This window comes from Labeo rohita, chromosome 9 (assembly GCF_022985175.1).
Source record: "Labeo rohita strain BAU-BD-2019 chromosome 9, IGBB_LRoh.1.0, whole genome shotgun sequence".
Classification (NCBI taxonomy): domain Eukaryota; kingdom Metazoa; phylum Chordata; class Actinopteri; order Cypriniformes; family Cyprinidae; genus Labeo; species Labeo rohita.
In genome coordinates this window covers 6,189,692-6,213,378 of record NC_066877.1, presented here as the reverse complement: position 1 = coordinate 6,213,378, position 23,687 = coordinate 6,189,692, and the positions used below count along the sequence as shown (strand labels likewise).

The window sequence follows — 23,687 nt, the reverse complement described above, 5'->3', positions numbered from 1 at the left end:
ACTCTCTTAACTCAATAAGAGAACTTCAGGACAGATTTTTGTTGCTGATGCTATCATGGATTTCCCCTTGTCTATCTGTGCACCTGGATCTCAGCTTTCACATGTTCAATCTCTCCTGCTAAAGCAAGAGCTCAAACATCACCAGATTTGATTATTCCAGCTGTGCTCCACTACAAAAAGCTGAAAAATAGATTTAATGTTATAGAGGAAACCTTGCAGATATCATGTTTTTTTATTGAAAATACATTGTATTTATTTATTTATTTATTTATGCTTGAGTGTTTAACATAACATTTTGAATATTTATTTATTTTGTTTAAAAACCATTAGTTTTGTTTTGGGTTTTTACATTTTGTGTAGAGATGCTATCATTATTTTATTGCTTTAATTAAAATAATATATATTTATTTAAACAACACTCCATTGCCTGTATTGTCTGATAAACAAAAGGTGTGAACAATGAGTAACCTATATGAAAAAAAATTATCTAGTCCAACCAGTTAAACTGGTTTGGTCAAATCAATTTTAACCGATAAGTCAAGAGTTCTCAATTCTAGTAAGCTTCACTAATAAATAAATAAAATAATAAAACGATTTACAAAAATGATCTGTTCATTAATCAGATACCACTCGTACTGACCAAAAATAATTGACTGCATGATAAAATTGTGAAGGGTCGTTGTCTGCCTACGCATCACTTGAACTCTTAACACAATTTCTGCTCTATTCTTCTAACTGCGCTATTAAATTCATCTAATTATCATCAATTACATCAGTCCAGATAAGACGGGAAGACAGGCGCCTTTAGAGATACAGTAATGCAGTCTAGTAATAATGAAAACAGGAGAATCCAGATGATTTCACAGGAATGCTGTGAAAGGAGCAAGTAAGATCCCTAAATGCAGGATTTGGTCTCTTTAAAAGGCACTGGAAATAAATGTCATTGATATATATATGTGACCCTGGACCACAAAACCAGTCTTAAGTCGCTGGGGTGTATTTGTAGCAATAGGCAAAAATACACTGTATGGGTCAAAATTATAGATTTTTCTTTTATGCCAAAAATCATTAGGATATTAAGTAAAGATCATGTTTGATGAAGATATTTAGTAAAATTCCTACTGTAAATATATCAAAACTTAATTTTTGATTAGTAATATGCATTAGTAAGAGCTTCATTTGGACAACTTTAAAGGTGATTTTCTCAATATTTAGATTTTTTTGCACCATCAGATTCCAGATATTCAAATAGTCGTATCTCAGCCAAATATTGTTCTATCCTAACAAACCATACATCAATGAAAAGCTTATTTATTCAGCTTTCACATGATGTATAAAGCTCAATTTCGAAAAATTGACCCTTATGACTGGTTTTGTGGTCCTGGGTCACATATATTTCAAGAAGTGGACTAGGGCTTTGTGAAATCCGTGTTATTTTTTTTTTTTTTTTTTACTCCATTTTTCTGTTTTAATTTTTCTGGATTAATTTTTTTTTTCTTTTTTCTAGACTTAATGGTTTTAATGGTTACATTTAAAAATATGAATCAAAAAGCATGGCTAAGTAATTGAAATCATGAAACTTAATTTAACAGCAATTTAATATCTAACAAAAATTACATTTTTAAGGCCCTATAAAATATGTTTTTCCCCCCTCAAATTCAGTTTTATTTTTACCAAATATTGTATGTTCCAGTAATTTTATGGATTCCATTTTAATTGTTTCATTAAATTTTCTCTGACAATTTTTTTTATTCAAAAAAATTATTTATTATTATTATTTATTTATTTTTTTATTTTTATTTTTTTGATAATCTTTTTTGTGTTGTGTTGTTTTTCCCCCCTCAAATTCAGTTTTATTTTTACCAAATATTGTATGTTCCATTAATTTATGGATTCCATTTTAATGGTTTCAATAAATTTTCTCTGGTCATTTTTTTTAATCAAAAAAATATTTATTATTATTATTTATTTATTTATTTTTTTTCGAAAATATTGTGTTGTGTATTAGGTTTTTCTGGTAAATAAATCTGGTAAATATTTTTTGGTAAATATTCCTTTAAAAGAATATGCACAGAATATGCAGGATTCATATTTAAATAGTATTTTTGCAGGGTCAGTACTTCTGCAGTGATGCAGGATGATTTTGAAGTTGGAGGAGAAAATGAGATGGGAGTTTTTTGACATACTCTAACTGTATTGACCAGGATTACACAGACTACGCGTGCACATCACAGATACGAGACAAGATGAGCATTTGAGGTTAAAAAGTATATAAATTGTCAATTTGTTTCGAAAATGACAGATCTTTTAGTTCAATATGACCTTTTTTCCTTGGCTAGGATCTTTTAGAGCCATTTGAAGCTGCATTTAAACTGCATTCTGGAAGTTCACACTTGGGGGCATCACTGAAGTCCACTATATGGAGAGAAATCCTGAAACGTAATTTCTTTTCAACTGAAGAAAGAAAGACATGAACATCTTGGCTGACAAGAGGGTGAGCAATTTTTCAGTAAATTTTTGTTATGGAAGTGATCTTCTCCTTTAACTATCAAACCTATAATATCAGATCCAATCCAGTCAAATTTCCTGCTACTTTTACTTGGATTTCCCATTATGTCATGTTATTATATATGTTTCATGTTGTCTCTAAACTTCATAACTCATAAGAAATGTCATCAGGCCCAGGCAGCTGTGGTCTCCTGGTGTTTTCGTGTGTATGGAGATATGAGAATAGAGTATGAGAGTATTACCTCTCTATTGGTGTCTGTAGGGGGTGAGAGGATCAGATGCTCTGCTACACTTGAGCTCTCCCACTAAATTACAAGGCATCAGCAGACAGAGCTTCACTGAGATCTGTACAAGAATCACAGACCCCAGCTGGGCTCACATCATCACTGCATTCAATTTGCTAAACCCCATTGTGTATTGTTCACAGCTTAAGTTTAAAACTGTATATTTGCAAAATAATGTCTATGCATATTATACATACTACATTTTATATCACACACAAATTATATGAATAATCTCTGTATCAAATTAATATTATAAATATTACTTTGTGAAACTGATTATGTGTGTATAGATAGATAGATGTGAAATGTTCAAACTAAATCAGTTATATTATTTTTTTAAATAAACAATGTAAGACAGATGTCAGCCAAATTCATAATCATAAAATAATATTTTTATAGCATATACAATGTATTATATGTTTACATTTTTAGATTTGTAACAATTTTGTCAAATAATTTTCTGCATATTTTACATACTATATTATTTACAAATTATAAATAATTATAGACAGTGCTAGAGCTATATAAATATTGCTTTGCGAAACAGATTTTTTAGATTTATATATACATATACACTTCAATTGTCTTCGAATGTGAAGTACGTCAATTAAATTAGTAAATTAATAATATGCACAATTAGTATTGCTATAAGTGATTATACGTGAGTGCTGCCAATCCAAAAAAAAATTTACTTCATATTATGTTATAGTGTACTTCATATTATATGTGTAGTGTACTGTATAAATATACACACATACATGTATTTAAGAAATATGCATAATATATACACTGCCAGTCAAAAGTTTTTTAACAGTAAATTTTTTTGTGTTTTTAAAGACGTGTCTTCTGCTCACCAAGCCTGCATTTATTTGATCCAAAGTGCAGCAAAAACAGTAAAATTTTGAAATATGTTTAATATTTAAAATAACTGTTTTCTATTTAAATATATGAATATTTAAATATATTTGAATTAAAATGCAATTTATTCCTGTGATATCATTACTCCAGTCACATGATCCTTCACAAATCATTCTAATATTCTGAATTGCTGCTTAAAAAACATTTTATTGTATTAGTATTATGTTGAAAACAGCTGAGTGTAATTTTTTCAGGTTTCTTTGATGAATAAAAAGTTCAGAAGAAAAGCATTTATCTGAAATAGAAATGTTTTGTAACATTTAGACAAAAATTATACTGACTCCAAGCTTTTGAATATATATAGTGCATAATGTTACAAAAGCTTTTTTATTTCAGATAAATGCTGATCTTTGGATCTTTCTATTCTCTAAATTATTTTCATGTTGCATAATATCTAAAATCTGTAAACGTGTAAAACTGAATTCACACATAGGCAGACTGTTCCATAAAAAACTTGCTGGAGAAATAGGAGGAGTGATGTTGCTACGGAAACTAAGCCCACAAATGACCAAGGCACAGAACAGCAGAGATTTTTTTCTTCCTTTTGTTTTTAAAGAAACCACACGTTTATTTTGATATCATGCCCTGACGTGTTACTCAAAGCCAAAGCTGCCACACATAGCCCTCCCTGCTCCCTCAATTAGCTTAATGAAGATAGAGTGGGTAGTTACTATGGGTTGGAAAAGTGTCAGTGCACTCCAACAGTAGAAGATCCACAGCATATGGAGCGATCTGCCACAGTACAAGCAGGACACACGGGACAGTCTGTGAAGAGCCCATGTTAAGCAAACAATGATTTGGGACAGCACTGAGAGCCTGCACGCTCCATTACGCCTGATCTGCACACATCGCAGCCCACTGGCCAACATGACAACACAGCACCTAACATCACCGGCTAACTAGTTCACTCTCACCCTCGGCTCCTGTACCGCACTGAGACGTATACGGCTGCACTTCCCGTTGAGAACACAGATGGCCTGAACATTAGCTGCTCTCCACAGAGTTACCAGGGCAAAGGGAGGCACTCGGCTCAACAGCACTGCACATGAGCAGTCTAATATAAACACACATGCACTGGAGAATAACTCTCCAAAAACAAATGTACTTCCTCAGCACTCTGATTATTCTAGTCTGGTGAGAAAGCTGAGAGAAAAAATACTAAATACACTAAAAACAGAGTTGGACATGCTCTATCCATACATCTAAAACAGGTCCTTTTTAGTGTCTGATGTTTTGTAATAGGCAATAAAACAAATGAAAAACTAACAGTCCAATAAAAAACTGTACTCTATATATACACATACATACATATACATATAGATATAGATATATATATATATATATATATATATGTACGTAAAACATATATATATATATATATATATAGATAGATAGATAGATAGATAGATATAGACAGATAGATAGATATAAATATATATATATAATAATTTAAAATAATATAATATAATATAATATAATATATCCACTACCAGTCAAACGTCTGGAATAATTACAATTGCAAAATATATACGGCCATTTTATTAGTTTATTACTTTACAGTTTTTACTGTATTACCTTGGTGCTTGTTAGAGACTTCTTTAAAAATAATAATAATTTGACCAAACTTTTGACCACTAATACATAATATAATATAATATAATATATCCACTACTGGTCAAAAGTTTGGAATAATTACAATTTTAAAATGTATACTGTCATTTGATAGTTCATTATTTTACAGTTTTTACTGTATTACCTTGTTGCTTGTAAGAGACTTCTTTCAAAAAAAATAAATAAATAAAATAAATTAAAAAATTATAATAATTTGACCAAACTTTTGACCACTAATACATAATAATATAATATAATATAATACAATATATAATAATATAATATATGCACTACTGCAATAATTACTATTTTAAAATATATACTGTCATTTGATTATTTTATTTTATTTCAATGCATTTGAAAGTTAGTTGAAAGTCTCTTAAACTCACCAACGCTGCTTTTATTTGATCAAAAATACAGTAATACCATCAATACTGTAAACTGTATTAAAATATCAAATGTGTTTTATTGTAATATATTTTAAAATGTAATTTATTCCTACGACTCCGAAGCTGAATTTTCAACAGCCATTACTCCAGTCTTTCAAAGTTGTTTGTGGAAACTGTGATTTTTAGGATTATTTGATGAATAGAACTTTTTATTGAAATAATTTATAACATTGTAAATGGCTTTACTGTTTTGATCAATTTAATGCATGTTTTTGCAAACACCTAACTCTAGTGTAACTTTATTTTAAGTTTATTTTAGGCGACCTTAACTACTATGTATTTACATTTAAATGAATCATTTAATACAATGCACGTATTGTGTACAAGCATGTTTTTACATTATAATTATATATTTTTAAAAAATACCCGCAGATGTAATTACATCTGTAACTAATTTCTGTAACACCTTTAAACCTACCCATACCACCAAACCCTTCCTTAACCTTATCTGTATCAAACTTCAATAGCAGCAGAGTTGTTATGCAATATAATATGAACACAATAAGTACATTGTACTTATTTTTTTATGTAAGTACATAGTAGTTAAATCCACCTCATATAAAGTGGGACCCAACCTTCTTCAGCAAAGATCTAAAACAAGTCAATGCACATCACAATTTCTATCCTTCCATTAAAAAAAAAAAAAAAAAGCTAAACAGTGGACATGTATAGTTGCATTCATCAGTAACTGTATATTGACTGATGAGAGGAGAAGTGATGTTTCTGAATGATTCTTGTTGAAGGAAGGTAGGCTTTATTTACACATGTGGTGTGGTTTAAACTGACAGCTCATTAGCATTACAAAAGATCAGCCCCTTCCACTTCCAGAACAGCCAGTGTCTAAATATAGCGTCTTAAATAATGTAGCGGGGGTGGAGAGCAGCACTCAATAATTAAGTGGATTTGTTCTGGTCAGAAAAGAGGAACTTTTTATTGTGTCACGGCTAAAGTGGGGCAAGACGGCTGAGGTGTCATCTTTCCGAGCAGGAGAGCCGAATCAAGAGGCTTCAATTACCATTCATTAATTTACCCATCAAAGACCATGTTAGCATTTAATGGGTTTATGAGAGCTTACAAGTATGTAAACATATGATAAAACTACCCGGGTCAGTCTTCATTCAGATACACAAGATCATACCTTTAAATAAAATAAGATCAGTGTGTTTAAAAAAAAAAAAAAAGTGAGCAAATCATTTTACAAACCTTGAAAAAGCAAAAACAGACAAATGAGTTTTATTACTCAGAGCGGATGATGCATGTCCGCAGACAGATGTTTTCTATAAAAATAAAATATTTTATATATTTCTAAACTTATTTCTCAGTGTTACACATTTATTAGTGATTATAGAAGGTAAAAATGTAATGCAAACATAACCAACAAAATTACATTCACAAATTGTTTTAATATAATATACTTTGATGTATAGATCTATTATATTCTAACTATTAATATAATATCAATACAATTTATTGCCATTAAAATGATAAGTGAAAAAATGAACCAAAAGACTAATGGTGCCTTATGAAAAGAAAAGAAAAGAAAAGAAAAGAAAAGAAAAGAAAAGAAAAGAAAAGAAAAGAAAAGAAAAGAAAAGCCCGTCCATGTTCTTGAGAAGCAGCTATTTCAACAAGTGGTCGTGACTGCATATCAACAGGTTGAAGCCTCTGTAAAGTAGAGCACTGCTGACTGAGCTGCATTTACTGCATGCTCACTACGAGAGATGAATTATGGCACAAGCCATGCAACATTCCTGTTCAATCTGCAATCATTCCAGATGTTTAAAGCTGGAAAATCTCAGTGTTTACTGAGCACATGGATGTCTCCCATGTGTGCAGGGGCTACAGTAGCACCATCCGTACCGGCTTACTGGCCTGGACACGAACAGCAAAACACACACACAGCACAAGCTTCAGCTATGAAACAACGTGTCTTACCTTGCTTCGTATTTGCCCGGAGGTTGACACTTTCCTGATGAGTTTCTGCGGCCCTTCCTGCTCTCCCTCGCTGTCGGATGACTCGTCCACCACCGGCCCGGAGCCCCCGACAGCCCCCAAGGCGGGAAGCCCCGAGGCGGACGCCGCTGGTTTCTCCGGCTCCTGCGGGGAAGAGTCACAGCACTCGGGGTTATGAACGCGCTCAGCCGCTCCCTTCCTCTCCGCCGCCGGGATGCGGGAGCTGGACAACGGCTGGAAAGCGGTTCTCTTGGCCGTCATGCTTTCGCGTTTCCCTGCCCAACCGCGCGCCTCCAGACATTCACTTAGTCCGCTATTTCAAAGGAGCTGCTGTGAAACTTTCCTAGCCGGCTAGTGTGCATTTTCATGTCTCAACACGGCTGCTGGTTCTCCTGAGCGCGTATCGGGCTGCATGAAGGCAGGCGGAGGGCTGAGGCGCTCGGAGCGGCGGGAGGAAATCTCTGTAGCAAACCCTAGCGGTGGACGGCTATCTCACAAACTATGGCGAGGATACAGCAACAGATGTTTCTCCTGTAACATTAGAGCCGACTACAAAACCACAACCAGCCTCACAGCCTAGTGAGAGCTGCCAAATAGACTACATTTTGGACACTGTTGACGCGTCCGGAAAACAAGTGCTGTGATGCTGTGAGGGGGACAAATTCTAACACATGACATAAAACTATAAGCTGAGGGTGGCTGAATATCTTTTTTATAAAAAGATATACATTTAGGATGTCGTTTTAATTACAAATATATAAATTTGTCGTTTGGTTTCACAGACCCCCGCTAGTTTTTAGTTATATATATTTTTATAAATTGTATAAATTATATGAATTACATATATATAGTTTTACATCTACAAAAGTTAAAATACACTAAATACAACAAGTCGCTTTTTTGCCTCTAGTTTTTTAATTATTTTTTTATTATATATTTATACATTATATATACATATATATATACTACCGTTCAAAAGTTTGGGGTCAGTAAGACTTGTAATAGTCTTTAAAGAAGTCTCTTATGCTCATCAAGGCTGCATTTATTTGATTAAAAATATAGAAAAAAAAAACAGTAATATTGCAAAATGTTTTTACAATATAAAATAATGTTTTTTATTTTAACATACTTTAAAATAGAATTTATTCCTGTGATGAAAAGCTGAATTTTTATCAGCTGTTACTCCAGTCTTAAGTGTCACATGATCCTTCAGAAATCATTCTAATATGCGGATTTATTATTAGAATGATCAATGTTGGATAATATCAACAGTTGTGCTGCCAAATATTTTTTGGAACCTGTGATTTTTTTTTTTCAGGATTCTTTCATGAATAACAAGTTTAAAAAGTACAGTGTTTATTCAAAATATAAATATTTTATAACAATGTAAATTATTTATTATTAACTTTTAATAAACTTTTAATTATTAACTTAATACATCCTTGGTGAATAAAAGCATTAATTTCTTTAAAAAAAAAAAAAAAAAAAAAAAAAAAAAAAAAACAATAACAATAAAAATGTACTGACCCCAAACTTTTGAACGGTAGTGTATATATATATATATATATATATATATATATAATTGTATATGTATATGATTTCAGTATCTACAAAAGTTAAATGACACTAAAGACAACGCGTAACCATAGCAACAGGATGCTTATTGAACAGTACACCCACATCACATAAGTACTGCCAGTATTTCTCACTTCATTACATTTTTAGAAATCGCTATATATCAATAATAGGTTTTGTATAATAATCAGCACATATATATTATATGTGACCCTGGATCACAAAACCAGTCATAAGGGTCAATTTTTCAAAATTGAGCTTTATACATCATCTGAAAGCTGAATAAATAAGCTTTCCATTGATGTATGGTTTGTTATGATAGAACAATATTTGGCCGAGATACAACTATTTCAGTATATGAAATCTGAGGGTGCAAAAAAATAAACATTTTGAGAATATTGCCTTTAAAGTTTTCCAAATTAAGTTCTTTGCAATGCATATTACTAATCAAAAATTAAGTTTTGATATATTTACAGTAGGAAATGTACAAAATATCTTCATGGGACATGATCTTTACTTAATACCCTAATGATTTTTGGCATAAAAGAAAAATCTAATTTTGACCCATACAATGTATTTTTGGCTATTGCTACAAATACACCTCAGCGACTTAAGACTGGTTTTGTGGTCCAGGCTCACATACTATATACTGTACATTTTTTGGTTTCGTATCTTGTGTGAGAGGAACCTCTTGAGGAATGTCTAAAATCTAATAGTATTTAGCTGATCGTAGATACATTACACATTTATTCACATTAGCACACATGTAAGCCATGCAACATGAAGAAACCCTTATGCAAACATATTTTATTCATCTGCTTAATATATTCTTATATTTATCTGATGTTTTGTGAATTCAAACAGTTGACCTAACCACAAATCCTATTGATTTTATTGATCATCCGTCCAAATATGTTTTGCATTCACAAGCACACATTAAAAAACTATTGCAAAAGAGCCTTCCTGTTTTTTTGTTTTGTTTTCTCTTCTTTCAAATGTAATATACTTCCACTATACTATCTAATGTTACTTGAAAACGGGTCATTGCGGTCCGCACATTTCCTCTCATCCAACTGTATTAGTTAAGAAAAGCTAACAGCGAAAAACTGTGGCTTAATTATGTTTCCTCACGAATTGGTCAGTATTTAAATCACGATTAGTTTGATACATATGATATCCTCTGCTACTTATAATGTCTAAATCAATCCCGTCAATAAAGTTGATCAGTTTGTGGAGGAATGTAAACTCTCGTCTAATGATCGACCAACTCAGCAGAAGGAAGAACGGGAATCTTCGCGTATCTTATTCTCACATCGCGATAAACCACGATCAAAGATCAAGTGCTTGCTAAAATCCTGCTAAAAGCCTTCATCGGCGTGTATGCACGCACAGAAAGGATCTGTTTGATGTGTATCCGAATAGAAAACGTGCAACAGTACTGACCAGTTCTTCCCAGGCAGGGCTGCGAGTGTATTGGCAATCATCTTCCATATTCTCCTAGTCCCTGTGCTCAAGATCTCTCCGCGCACGCTTTCAGCACAAATCAAGCGCTACTTTTACTCGTGTAATCGGGCATATGGTTTGAGTCTATTACACCGAGTGTTATTTCCCTTTCTCCACTCCTCCCTACTCTATCAGGGTCTCCCGGAGGCTGAGCCTCCTTCTCTCCACGTGACAAATGTCAAATCCCTATAAGGGATTGAAGCGCTATCGGTGACGTCACGGAACCTGCTTTTTACACATTATCCCAGTTTTTAAAAACTCAGTAACAATGAACATCACTGGAAAAAAAAAATTATACAAGCGATTTTATAATTGTTTATAATTTGTGCGCCATTTACTTTAAAATAAACATGATATCATAAACATTTTTTTAATGTGATTAAAGATAACATGAATTCGCATTTATTTAAAACTATATAAATTAGCTCATAAAGACTTTCGAGTCACTAACTTCTCAAATTTACATATTTTTAATAAATACAACGAGACATTGTCGAATTATTCTGATTAAGACTAAGACAGTTTATTTTATTTATGATAAAGTTTAGTCAGATTACAGAAATATTCGAGATTAGTTACTCTAACCTCAACGTAAGTTATTCTTTGAGTTATTCCTTGAAATCAAGGCTTCTGAAAAGATTTTAATTTGTTTCATGTGGAGTCGCTCCTCCGTTTAATAACCGGAACTCACAATGCAGCAGCCCGTTCCACACGGAAGACGTATTAAATGGACAGTTTCTGTCCATTACCTAAATCCTTCCGGCTGTCCACTGGTGTAAACACTTATGACGTGAGCGTGATGAAGTAACAGTGGATATGTTATAGTGGAGCTGGTGTATCTGTAATTTAACAGCACTTTTAAAGGTTCAGGATGCATTCGCGTATTTTATTAAAAGGAACAGCCGCAGCTGTTGCTGCGCGAAGGATTCGCCATATATTGGGACCCGTGATGTCAAAAGAAGGTTGGAACTGCAGCGCACATGAGGTCAAACTCCTGAACACCTCGTCAGGTATTGATTTCAGCAAAGCCAAAGTCTGTTTAGCACACGCTATAAAACCTCTTTGGCTTTATAATTTGTTATTAAGCACGTTTAAAGTTTAACCTTTCTCTTACAGTATTGCATTACTCACTCGTAGGTCACTCACCAAGCTTCTTTTATTTTGTATTCTGTCTTCAGATATGTTTACAAGCCTCTTCAATGTTTCTATAAACATTGACGTTTTAAAAATAAATGTTTGCTCTGTTGACAAGGATTGTTTGTACATACATACTCCAGATGTGGTGTTTTTTGTTTGTTTATGTTACATTTGCTTTGTTTTGCTATTTAACTGAGCCCTTTTTTCTCTACAGGTGACACTGTGAAGATAGGCGAGATCTCGTATGTGCTCAAATCCCCCAGAAATCCAGAACTTGTGCCAGTAAATCATAGTACGTGCCAGTTGTAATATTGTGGTTACTCTGTTAGGACAGCTGTGTGAACTTCAGGAGAACGTCATGCTGTGCATCCATTAAAAGTCAACAAAACACCGTTACTTCTGAGAAGTTGTTTAGCATAATTATATTCACATGGCACTTTGGATTGACGTTCTTTTAAAATCCTTTCTAGACTGTGCTTTTCTGTTGTTTTTATTAGTGCTAAACAAACCTGTCAAACAAAAATAATTATATTTAATATAAAACAAACAATTAATTTGAGTTAAAGGTTATAAGTATTAAAAACGTAGATGGTTATAAGAATTAGGCTAGCTGTAAACTACACTGTAAAAAATAAAAAACAATTTGTTGAGTCAGCTTAAAATAATTTGTTACCCTGCTGCCTTAATTTTAAGTTCAGTCAACTAAAATAAGTTTAGTCAACTTGAAATGTTAAGTTGTACTAAGTAACAACTTAGATATTTGTGTTTGCTAAACTTAACAGATGGGTAAGTAACCCAGCTGCCTTAAAATTTTAGGTTGATTCAACTCAAATATCTAAGTTGTCACTTAGTATAATTTAACATTTCAAGTTGAATAAACTTTTTTTGAGTTGACTGAACTTAAAATTTTAAGGCAGCCAGGTTACACATTATTTTAAGTTGACTCAACAAATTGTTTTTTACAGTGTAGGTGAAAATTACTTTCTGTTAATCTGCCATTTAGGAAATAATCAATAATTACATTTTGTTGTGATTTATTTATTAATACATAATATACACTGCCCTTCAAAAGTTTGGAAACGCCCTAGAAAAGTGGGGTTTTGGACAATACTGGCAATAATTTCTGATAATTTTGCACTGATAAGGGACAACGCAAACTACGAAAACATATTTTATTACATAAATAGTTTATACATAGAAAATACGTACATTTTTGATTCGTCAAAATCTGGGCCAAGTTTAAACCAGTAACCAGGCATCACAGCTGGCAAAGAGGCATGTCTGACTTTTACATGTATATATTGCCATTATTATGTCATCAAAATGAAAATTATTATTGCTGGTCTTCAATGATAATGTCAAGTTACTTTAATGTATTTACACCAAGAAATGATAAGGATTTATGCTGATATCGTCCAAAACCACACTTTGCCAGGGGTGTTTCCAAACTTTTGGAGGGCAGTGTATATATACAGTATGTAGTGTGCAATTTTTTTTTTTCCTCGACAGTGTTGGAGGCTTTGCCACAAATGATTACCCAACACCTTCGCTGGATAATGCAGAAGGACCTTCTCGGACAGGACGTGTTTCTCATTGGTCCTCCTGGTCCTCTGCGGCGTTCAATTGCCATGCAGTACCTGGTAATTTCAAGCATTGTCACCCCCAACCACACCCCCTAATACTTGAGCAATTTCTGCAAAGTGAAACACACTAACAGTTTCACAATAACTATATTCATAGTCTTTCCTCTTTTTAATTTTTTTTCTTGTTTTCTAGGAATTAACAAAGCGAGAGGTGGAATATGTTGCCCTGTCCAGAGATACTACAGAAACTGATCTCAAACAGCGCAGAGAGATCCGCTCTGGAACTGCTTTTTACATAGACCAGGCAAGTAGACCTCTCTTACCAACAAAAAAAGAAATTACTTGTAATTGAAAAGAAAATATTTTTATAAGCATTTTTATATTTATTTATTTAATTTCATATTATTTAAAATTAAGATTTTATATTATTTATATTATTATATTTTTATATTATTTATATTATTACAATTTTATATTATTTTTAATTTATGTATTTTGTCTTGTTTTTGATATAATTATTTTATTATTTATTTATACATTTTTTTTGTGCCTTTTATTGTGAGAGGACAGTGGACAGATGATGGAAAATTTTGGGTGGAGAGAGGGGAGCGGTATCACCAAAGGACCTTGAGGCGGGAATCAAACTCGGGTCACTGTGAGAGCAGTTGCGCTATATGCCGATGCACTATTACACAATAATTGGGAATGTTTTTTAAAATAGTGAATACTGAACTTTTATTTGACTGTTTTGCCATATTATATTATAGAGATGTAACAAAAACAAAAATCTCACGATATGATAATCTCACAATATGAAGTCCATGATATGATATTATTACAATATTTAAACAAAAAAAAAAGACAATTTACTATTTTGTTCATTTTAAAGTTTAAATTATTCCATCTAATGCACTTTGAGAATTCAAAAAGAGCTCAAACCCATGTTTTAAGAAGTCAAACAAATTGGAAAATAGTAATAACAACAACATTTATATTATTGTTGTTAATATGACAGTAATAGCCATATATTGTAAAACAATTGCACTGTAAAAAAAAAAAAAGAGGAATATTTCATAGGTGTATTATTTTTGCTTTACACTACAGTAGGGAAATATCAATATGGATAATATTATATCAAGAGAATTTTGCTATCATGATACCACGTTACTGATAATACGTTACATCCCTATTATATTATATTACACTGCAATTTCGGCAGTGTCATTCCATCTTTTACGACCATCCTCTACTCAGTCTCACAGTAAATTGAGATGAATTCCCGCAGGATCTGACAAATCCTCCTCTTTTCATCTGCAGTCCAGATGATCAATTATATCCACGTATTCAGCTTTGTCTTCCCAGGCATTAAATTATTAGCCAAGCTCCTCTGTTTTGCTCATATATCTGATGAAAGATTTGCTCAGTAAGGAAATGGTGACATGTTACCATGGAAACGGTCTATGAGCCTGTTTAAGAGCTATATGGGGTCATGACCTTTGCGATCAGAGTCGTTAGGTCGGGTGCTCCTGATTTTAAAGCATCTTGATAATTAATTGTGCTTTAAGCAGAGGGTGTATTAAATAGCTTTTGGCTTAGATTTAATGCTTATAGTGTCGCATCAGATTCAGTCACTTGTGCTTGTTTTGGCTGTGTGGAGTGATGGATAGGCGGCAGGCGTGGACGTCGTGTTTAAAGGTGGGCTGCGTGTGGGGGCTGGGTGTTAACTGGAGCAGCTCACGGCTCTCCTGGGCCCTGCGCTCATTTTCAGACCTATATAACAAGCTTTGTGTGTCAGGCAAACGACTCCCAGTTGACTAGGCTTTATGTGTGAATGGGAAATGTTTTAGGCTGAATGATCAACTATTCATAGAGGTTTTCTCTGTTCAAAACATTAAGCAATTAGGCTCAAGAGGCCATTCTGTATTGAAAATGTGTGGTTGAAGAATGTTGTCTGCACATTATTTACATTATAGTACAACCTCAGATGGATTATTGCATTAATGGTTACTACATATAATAAAAATATTAAGGAGTAACACTTTTATTAAACGCATTGCTTAAAGACTTAAGAATGGTTTTGTCGATTTTCTTGTTGAAACAGAAAGTTGGGCAGAAATATCATCAAAAGCAAAATATTTATATTTATATTTATATTAAAAACCAAGCCAGTCTCATTTAGTTTACATCACACATGATCTGCTTGCTATCGCTAGTTGCAGGTGGTGTTGGGGTAAGACATTTATTCATTTTATAACCTTTGAGGAGTAAATATATAAATGTTTTAAAACTGATAGATATGGAAAAAATATCTTATATTTTATTTCATTATTTTATTTCATTTATTTTATGTATTTCATTTCATATTTTAATTATATTTTATTTATTCTTTTAATGTTTTGCTCAGACTTTTTTAGTGTTATTTTAGTATTATTTGGATACTAATGTATTTATTAATATTTAAATTGCTTTTATTTTTTATATTTTCACTATATCATTTTAGTTATTTTTTTTTATATTAGTTTGCTTTACTAGTTTTATGTGATTTTTGGATACTAATTTTAGTACTTTATCTTGTTTTTTCAGTTAGTACAGAAAAAAACATTTTTATTTATTATTTAAATTAAAAAATATTAAATGTTTATATTTTATTTCAGCTAGTTTGCAATTAATAAAAATGATTTTTAATAGTTCTAGTGTTAGTTACACTTAAAAAAAATGATGGGTTAAATATAACTCAGTGCTGGTTTAAATGTTTAACCTAGCCTTCTGGGTAGTTTTATTTAACTCCTATTTATTTAACTTAATTTATTTAACGCTATTGTTTAAAAACGACTATATGGCTGGCTTAAAATGAACCCAAAATAAGTTGTAAAATAAAAATCAGACACAGAATTACTAGAGGCATCAGTAATAACCAAAAAGTGAGCATTTATTAATAAGCAATTAAAAATGTTTATTATTTTATTATTACTTATTGAACTCATGTACTGAACATATTATTAAATGGTAATTTCCAACATATTTTGAGTTCATTTTAAGCAAGAAATATAGTATTTTATAAGCTATAGTTGAGTTAAATAAAACTACCCAGAGCGTTAACACAACCACTGAGTCAAAACCCAGCATTTTTTAGAGTGTAACAATTGCAGTTCTGAAACTCCAGTTTTGATTTAATTAAATATTTAAAGCGCAATCATTCTGCTGGTCGCTGACATATTCTGTATGGCTGTCACCTTATCATGTATTTTAGCACAGTTAGAATGCCATGTTACCCTATCAACTTTAAAAATAGAACTATCCGTTTTAGAATTATATATATTACATTATATGTTCTGCTCTTCGTTATTTCACCATAGGCCAAATTGACATTATTGTGTAAGAAGTCAAGGGAAAGTTACTTGTGGTTAAAAAAAACCTCTTTCCTGTTTGGCTTTTCTTTGTGTCCCTCATTGGGGTCAAGCAGGTCAAAAGGCATTTAACTCAGTTATTTACAATTTGCTGTGTCATTAACAAACGCACTGGTCTGAGGTTTTAACTAGTCTCTGTAGTCTGCGTCACAGGCATTTCTAGTAATTATGTGATTATGGTATTCAAATTGGATATGGGTGCTGAGCTAAATTTGGACCATCTGGCTACATATTTATAGGCCCTGTTCCCACACAATCAGGCATGTATTTACATGTTAACCTAATTATATGGCGACTTGTTTTGTGGTCATCGGAGTAGCCCAGAATTTCCTGCCTTTGACGTCAATGCTGTTTGATTCTTGTACACATGTGTGCATGGCTACATCTTCATAACAGACAAGATTTAGAGATTCAACCCACAAATGGGGCAAGATCTAAAAAAAAAACTGTATTTGTCAAGAATAGAAGTGAACTGCTGTGTGAAGTGGGTGAAATGACAGATGAACACTCTAAAACACAGTACAGATAGTAAGTCACAGGCAGTCTTTATGGATCTTTGCTGTGTATCAGGGTTGCCAGATTTTCACAACAAAACCCACCCAATTGCTACTCAAAACTAGCACAATCACGTTACTGTTCCCCCAGTAAAAATCATGTTCCGGGGGGGTAAAATACACGTATTTTTGGAGGGGTTCCCCTGGTACAGACCTAAATATAATGTTATTGGGGTCGCTTAATCCCACGGACATCAAAAACAACAGTGTAAAAGTAGCCCAATTCTCAAATTAGAAGTATGCTTTAAATGATCATTAAATGAGCATTAAAGCAGTAAGTGATCAGGCAACAAATTATATTTTCAATTAATTGCACCACTGATAATTGTACATTTTTCTTATTTTGCCTGAATATCGTTTTTTTTTGTTGTTGTTTTTTGTTTTTTGTTCTGGCCTTCAGAAGCTACAGAAGAATCTTAGATTTTTTTCCAGAAGACAAAATATTTAAATTTACCCTGATTACCCTGAAAAAAATTCTAAAAGTTTTCACCCCCGCCTCTTAATGCATCGTTTTTCCTTCTAAAGCATCAGTGATCTTTTGAAACTTCTGTAAAAGTTGCATATGAGTCCCTCAGTTGTCCTCAATGTTAAAAGATAAATCTCAAAATCATACAGTCATTGTTGGAAAGGGTTCAAATACACAAAAATGATGGAAAACCAAATTTGTGGGACCTGAAGGATTTTTCTGAAGAACAGCAGGCAGTTTAACTGTTCAAGACAAACAAGGCAGTCATGAACAACTATCGCTAAACAAAAAACAGCTGTCAATCATTCATTTTGCAGAATCTTCAAGGTGTATGTAAACGTATAACATAATAAAATTATAATATAGTAAATATGACATTTTGTGACAGAAAGTTGATTGGTGCTTCTATACCTTCTCTGCTAACATAATTGAACATAATGCTGCTTCTCAAATACGCATTGACAGTATTGTGCACTAGAACAGTAACTTGAAGGCTGTTGCACAGAGAATTAGATTGAGCTCTTGTCCCTGCCCTTATTTTGCGTATTGTTGTCATCTATCCCTGTTCTAATAACCTCTAACCCAAATATCATATTCGGAATTGGCTCACTTCCTGCAAGGTGCCTCAACGTGTTCTCGTCCTTTCTGTCTCCCTCAGTGTGCTGTCCGAGCTGCAACTGAGGGTCGGATTCTGGTGTTGGAGGGGCTGGAAAAGGCAGAGAGGAACGTGTTGCCAGTTCTCAACAACTTGCTGGAGAATCGAGAGATGCAGCTAGAAGATGGACACTTTCTCATGTCAGCACAGCGCTATGACAAACTCCTGGAGGTGAGGACAACCGTGCTGTATATATAGATAGATCAGTCAAAAAGCTGTCTAACTCGGAGGTCTTCAACCCTGTTCCTGGGGACACACTATCCTGAAGAGTTTAGCTACAACCCTAATCAAACACACCTGAAGCAGACAATCAAGCTCCTCAAGACTGCTTGAAAATTGCAGGCAGGTGTGCTGAAGCCAGTTGGAAATAAACTTTCCAGGAGGGTAGGTCTCCAGGAGCAGGGTTGAAGACCTCTGCTTTGACTCATGCTTTATGGCACTATGTGAAGAGTTCAGATGCAAAACCAGCTAAATCCATCTGACGTCTTTCTTTCTCAGATGTATAGGTTTCTATGTAAGTACCGGTACTTCTGATTGGGCTGAGGCTGGTATTTTATCGAGTTTGAAGAAAAAGTATTTGATGGACGTATAATATGCGTCGAGAGCATTCACTCAGTATCAGTATCTCATTTTTGACTGAGATGGCTTTTAGCTGGTTTTGCATCTGAACTCTTCATTTGTACACCTGATATTCAAGGGCACCTATTATGCCTAAGTAACACTGGTCTTGGGTGTCCCCAGAATGTGTCTGTAAAGTTTCAGCTCAAAATACCCCACAGATCATTTATTAAAACATAAAAATGTAATTTTTGGGGCGTCTTAAAAAAGAGCTGTGTTGGTGTGTATCACTTTAAATGCAAATGAGCTGCATATCTCCCCCCCCCCCACCCCGTCTTCGCAAGAGGGTGTAGCGTATACATCTCTGCTTTGCATACCTACATCAATAAACAGTCAGTAGAAGCAACTGAGAACAGGACTAGCATTTACCCATACATGTATGAGCCAGAGTCAGACACAGATGAAGGAGAGTCTCCGACAAAAGAAACTCCTATGAGAATGAAGCAGAATGTCTTGGTTATATTCTATGATTATATGATACATTTATATATTTTTAGAGTTTTCACAGCCCATTTGCAGTGACAGATGAGCAACACACGTATATATGCCAATACCTTGATAACATTTGCTAATGAGACTGGTTTGATTTAATGAGAATTAAAATTAAGGAGTGGGTGGAATTTTTTTTGTTTTTTTATTAATTTTTTTTTTTTAAATCAGTGTAGGGTGGTTGTGTTCACACTGCCAACACACATTTATGTCCCTATGTAATGTACATATTTAAGAAGTGCATCACAAGTAGACGAGGAGAAATTCCCATTTAATTAATTTATATATATATATATATATATATATATATATATATATATATGTGTATATGTATATGTATATGTGTGTATATATATATATATATATATATATATACGACCCTGGACCACAAAACCAGTCTTAAGCAGCACTGGTATATTTATAGCAATAGCCAAGTATGGGTCAAATTTAGTGATTATTCTTTTATTAGTAATATGCATTGCTAAGAACTTAATTTAGACAACTTTAAAGGCAATCTGCCCCCTCAGATTCCAGATTTTCAAATAGTTGTATCTCAGCCAAATATTGTCCTATCCTAAAAAACATACAATGATGGAAACCTTATTTATTCCACTTTTAGATCAAGTATAGATCTCAATTTCAAAAAATTGACCCTTACAACATGTTCTGTGGTCCAGGGTCACATATTTACTTTATTATTGTATTTTATTTATTTATTTATTTTTTTAATATTTCTTGTTCTGTACTGTTTTTTGTGTTGGTGTTGATCTAACAGGAGCACACTAAAGATGAGCTGGATGCATGGAAGATTGTTCGGGTGAGTGAGGATTTTCGAGTCATTGCTCTCGGCCTGCCTGTTCCCCGATACAAAGGAAACCCGCTGGATCCACCGCTCCGCTCCCGCTTCCAGGCCAGAGACATCTACTACCTTCCCTTCAAGGTGCTTTCAGATATTGTTATGAATGTGAGATGTACTGATAAATATGCAGTGTCACTAGTATCCGGCCTCTAATGTTTTATGCTTTTGTTTTTTTTTTTTTTAAAGGACCAGCTGGAGCATCTATACACTATTGGACCAAATGTGTCTCCTGAAAGGTGCAGTAGTTTTCAAACCTGGATTTTCATTCACATGTTGTAGGTTGATTGCTGAACCGATTTTCTTCCATCTTAGGGTGTCCCAGCTCTTGTCTTTTGCCACCACACTTTGTTCTCAAGAGTCTGCCAGCTTAAGCCTGCCTGATTTCCCTATGGACAATCTTCCATCTGCCCTCGCAGTTCTAGTGAGTAGCAGACTGTGTGAAGGTATCCTACATAACTATTAACGGTGAAGTGTGTTGTTTCTGCACCACTAGCAGCAACAAATGCAATTTAATATTGAGAAATATTTTAAATGCGATTATGCTGAAATCTCATTTACTTTCGTAGAGGAATGTTATTTGTGGATGTTTATGTGTTGATATTGTTGAAGATCATTTGTATCTGTTGTAGAACCTGTTTCCCATGCTGTCAGCACAGCAGCTGGTCCAGAGGCTTTACCCATATGAGGTCATGCTGGGAAAAGAAGGCCGTACCGCCGTAGAGGGGGTGCTCAGTGTAAGTTTCTCTAATGATAGGGAGTTCACGTTCAGGCAGATGATACACGGGGCAACTTTTTGAGCAATGTTGCCGGACAACTTTGGGCAATGTTGCCATCAATGGGCAACCAGTTGAGACACAGGGCCCATGACCAATCTAAAGTATCCATTATAAACAAATTTGTTACCCATTCTTAGTGGGAAATTGCCCAAGCAACATTACTCAAAAAAAGTTGCCCTGTGTGTCATCAGCTTTACACAAAATAATAATGGGGTTGTGTAGCCCAGTAGATTAAAATTTGGTTAAATAAATTAAATAAATAAAAATAATAAGTAGTAGTAGTAGTAGTAGTAGTGCTGTCAGTCATTTAAAAAAAATGAACTAATTGCACTTTTTTTTAAAATAATTAATTGCATATTAACATCATGTATTTATATTGCCATAATTTCACACTGAATCTCCCAAATTAATGTAAAAACAACTTAAAGATGGTATATTTTAAATATATGTTTAATAGATGTGTGTGATAAAGAGCAGTATCACTGATACCAATACTGATAATGTAATACTAGTTCTTAAGTGAACTTAAAACAATCTTCACATAAACTATAAGTTGTATATGCATAAACTATAAATTTAATATAGATTCATCTTTATTCAAGCTACAAAAGTTAATCAGCAAAGAGCAGTGAGTGATTTCTCTTGGTGTTAAATATTTTAACACGTTAAACTGAAAAAAAAATTGCACAATTAAAACGTTCAATTTGAGAGCATGAATTATAATAATAAAAATAAAGTAAATAAACATTTACCAATATATAAATGTTTTTTTTTTTGTTAATTATACATTATTTTATCTGTTGGTCTGTCTATATACACACACAAACAAGGAGAATTTTTATTCTTTAGGCATGTATTTATGTAAAAACAAATATATTCAAAATGTAAAAACTAAAACACATATCTACTTTAAATAATATTTTTTTTTTGTATGCACTAATATAACAAAACACAGCAATAAACAGCAATATTTACCCTCATATAGTTTTGTATAAAATATTGAAATATATGCAAAAATGCCACAGGGGTTTTCTGTGAACATTTTTGAGAGATGGAGAATTTTTGTTGGATTATTAAAAAAAAAAAAAATTGCTTGATTGAAATTAATTGAACTTCTCAATACTGAAGTGCTTTGAAACACACAGCGTTATTCTGTATTGACATAATTTTATCTGAAACAAGAAGACAAGGTAGGATATATCCAGCAGTCCTGCCCCTTTTCTCAGTAGTCAATAGTGTTTGTTTATATCACAGCTTGTGCCAGAGACGTTGAGCTGGGCAAAGCTGCGTTTGACAGCGTATGGCAGCCACAATCTTATCCATATCGCATTATCATATCGATGTATAAAATAGCATTTCGTTTTCCTCGCCCCAATGGAAAGCATATTTGTACTGTCTGAATCGTTCCCTGATCCCTGTATAGTGCACTACATGCCATTCATCGTACAGAAAATAAAAATTCTGCGAATAAGTGACCGATTTCAGCCGTAGCTTCAGCGTCTATTTATAGTGTGGGGGCAGGACGCTTCGGATTCTAGAGAGCATTTGATTGGACAGAAAGTTTGATGAGAAGCTGAAGTGCAGGGTGATGTCATCAAAATCGTTGATCCATATTGACGGAAGTTAGAGACAAATTTCGGCCCACAGGATTTTACACCAGGTGGGATGTATAAAATAAAATAAAATTAAATTAAATTCAATTAAACAAAAGTAAATTAAATTAAATTAAACAAAAGTAAATTAAATTAAATTAAATTAAAATAAAATAGTGCACTACATGCCATTCAGCGTACAGAAAATAAAAATTCTGCGAACAAGTAACCGATTTCAGCCGCAGCTTCAGTGTCTATTTATAGTGTAGGGGGTGGGACGCTTTGGATTCTAGGGAGCATTTGATTGGACAGAAAGTTTGATGAGAAGCTGTAGTGCAGGGTGATGTATGATTGTAGAGATTGTAAGTTTTGAATGCTTATATCTTCTAACTGTGAATTTTGCTCTTGTTTTGGAGCATACTAGGTTATAGATTACCTTAAAGCTAACATATTCATACTAAAACCCAAAAAACTTAAATTTTGATTTTGTGGGGACTTTAACACCATTTTTTTCCCCATCCTAAATTAGAGATGCTAGTCTTGTGACAAGCTCAAAATCACGTATATAATTTTTACTAATAGAGGCTCTGTTCTCAGAGGTTTGAGTTGACTGACGGGAGCAAGAAACCTTCCCCGAATGCAGTGTTGAGCGTTGAGCCTGTGAATGGAGATCACGCAGGACGGGCAGAAGTCACCCTCAACATAGCCAACCAGAACATCACCTTTCAGGTCAGGGCACAGCGATGGTGG

General features: G+C 33.5%; 2 protein-coding genes across 6 annotated transcripts in view; one reads left to right on the top strand and one right to left on the bottom strand.

Moving 5' to 3' along the window:
• dgkh (diacylglycerol kinase, eta) overlaps positions 1 to 10,943 on the bottom strand; it is a 111,858-nt gene extending 100,915 nt beyond the window's left edge. For 2 of the 4 annotated variants that reach the window (XM_051118662.1, XM_051118664.1), the window contains exon 1: positions 7,706 to 8,380. In XM_051118662.1, the coding sequence (XP_050974619.1) occupies positions 7,706 to 7,984 (279 nt within the window). In that variant the 5' untranslated portion in view covers positions 7,985 to 8,380. Of the gene's footprint in view, positions 1 to 7,705; positions 8,381 to 10,741 lie in introns of those variants that run through there. The other 2 variants (XM_051118663.1, XM_051118665.1) reach the window with 2 other exon arrangements.
• Positions 10,944 to 11,545: 602 nt separating this feature from the next.
• vwa8 (von Willebrand factor A domain containing 8) overlaps positions 11,546 to 23,687 on the top strand; it is a 118,200-nt gene continuing 106,058 nt past the window's right edge. Inside the window, exons 1-10 of one of the 2 annotated variants that reach the window (XM_051118873.1) lie at positions 11,546 to 11,811; positions 12,153 to 12,230; positions 13,448 to 13,578; positions 13,715 to 13,825; positions 18,607 to 18,774; positions 20,486 to 20,650; positions 20,756 to 20,805; positions 20,882 to 20,990; positions 21,199 to 21,303; positions 23,535 to 23,666. In XM_051118873.1, coding sequence (XP_050974830.1) covers positions 11,673 to 11,811; positions 12,153 to 12,230; positions 13,448 to 13,578; positions 13,715 to 13,825; positions 18,607 to 18,774; positions 20,486 to 20,650; positions 20,756 to 20,805; positions 20,882 to 20,990; positions 21,199 to 21,303; positions 23,535 to 23,666 — 1,188 coding nt within the window. In that variant the 5' untranslated portion in view covers positions 11,546 to 11,672. Of the gene's footprint in view, positions 11,812 to 12,152; positions 12,231 to 13,447; positions 13,579 to 13,714; positions 13,826 to 18,606; positions 18,775 to 20,485; positions 20,651 to 20,755; positions 20,806 to 20,881; positions 21,013 to 21,198; positions 21,304 to 23,534; positions 23,667 to 23,687 lie in introns of those variants that run through there. The other variant, XM_051118874.1, reaches the window with a different exon arrangement.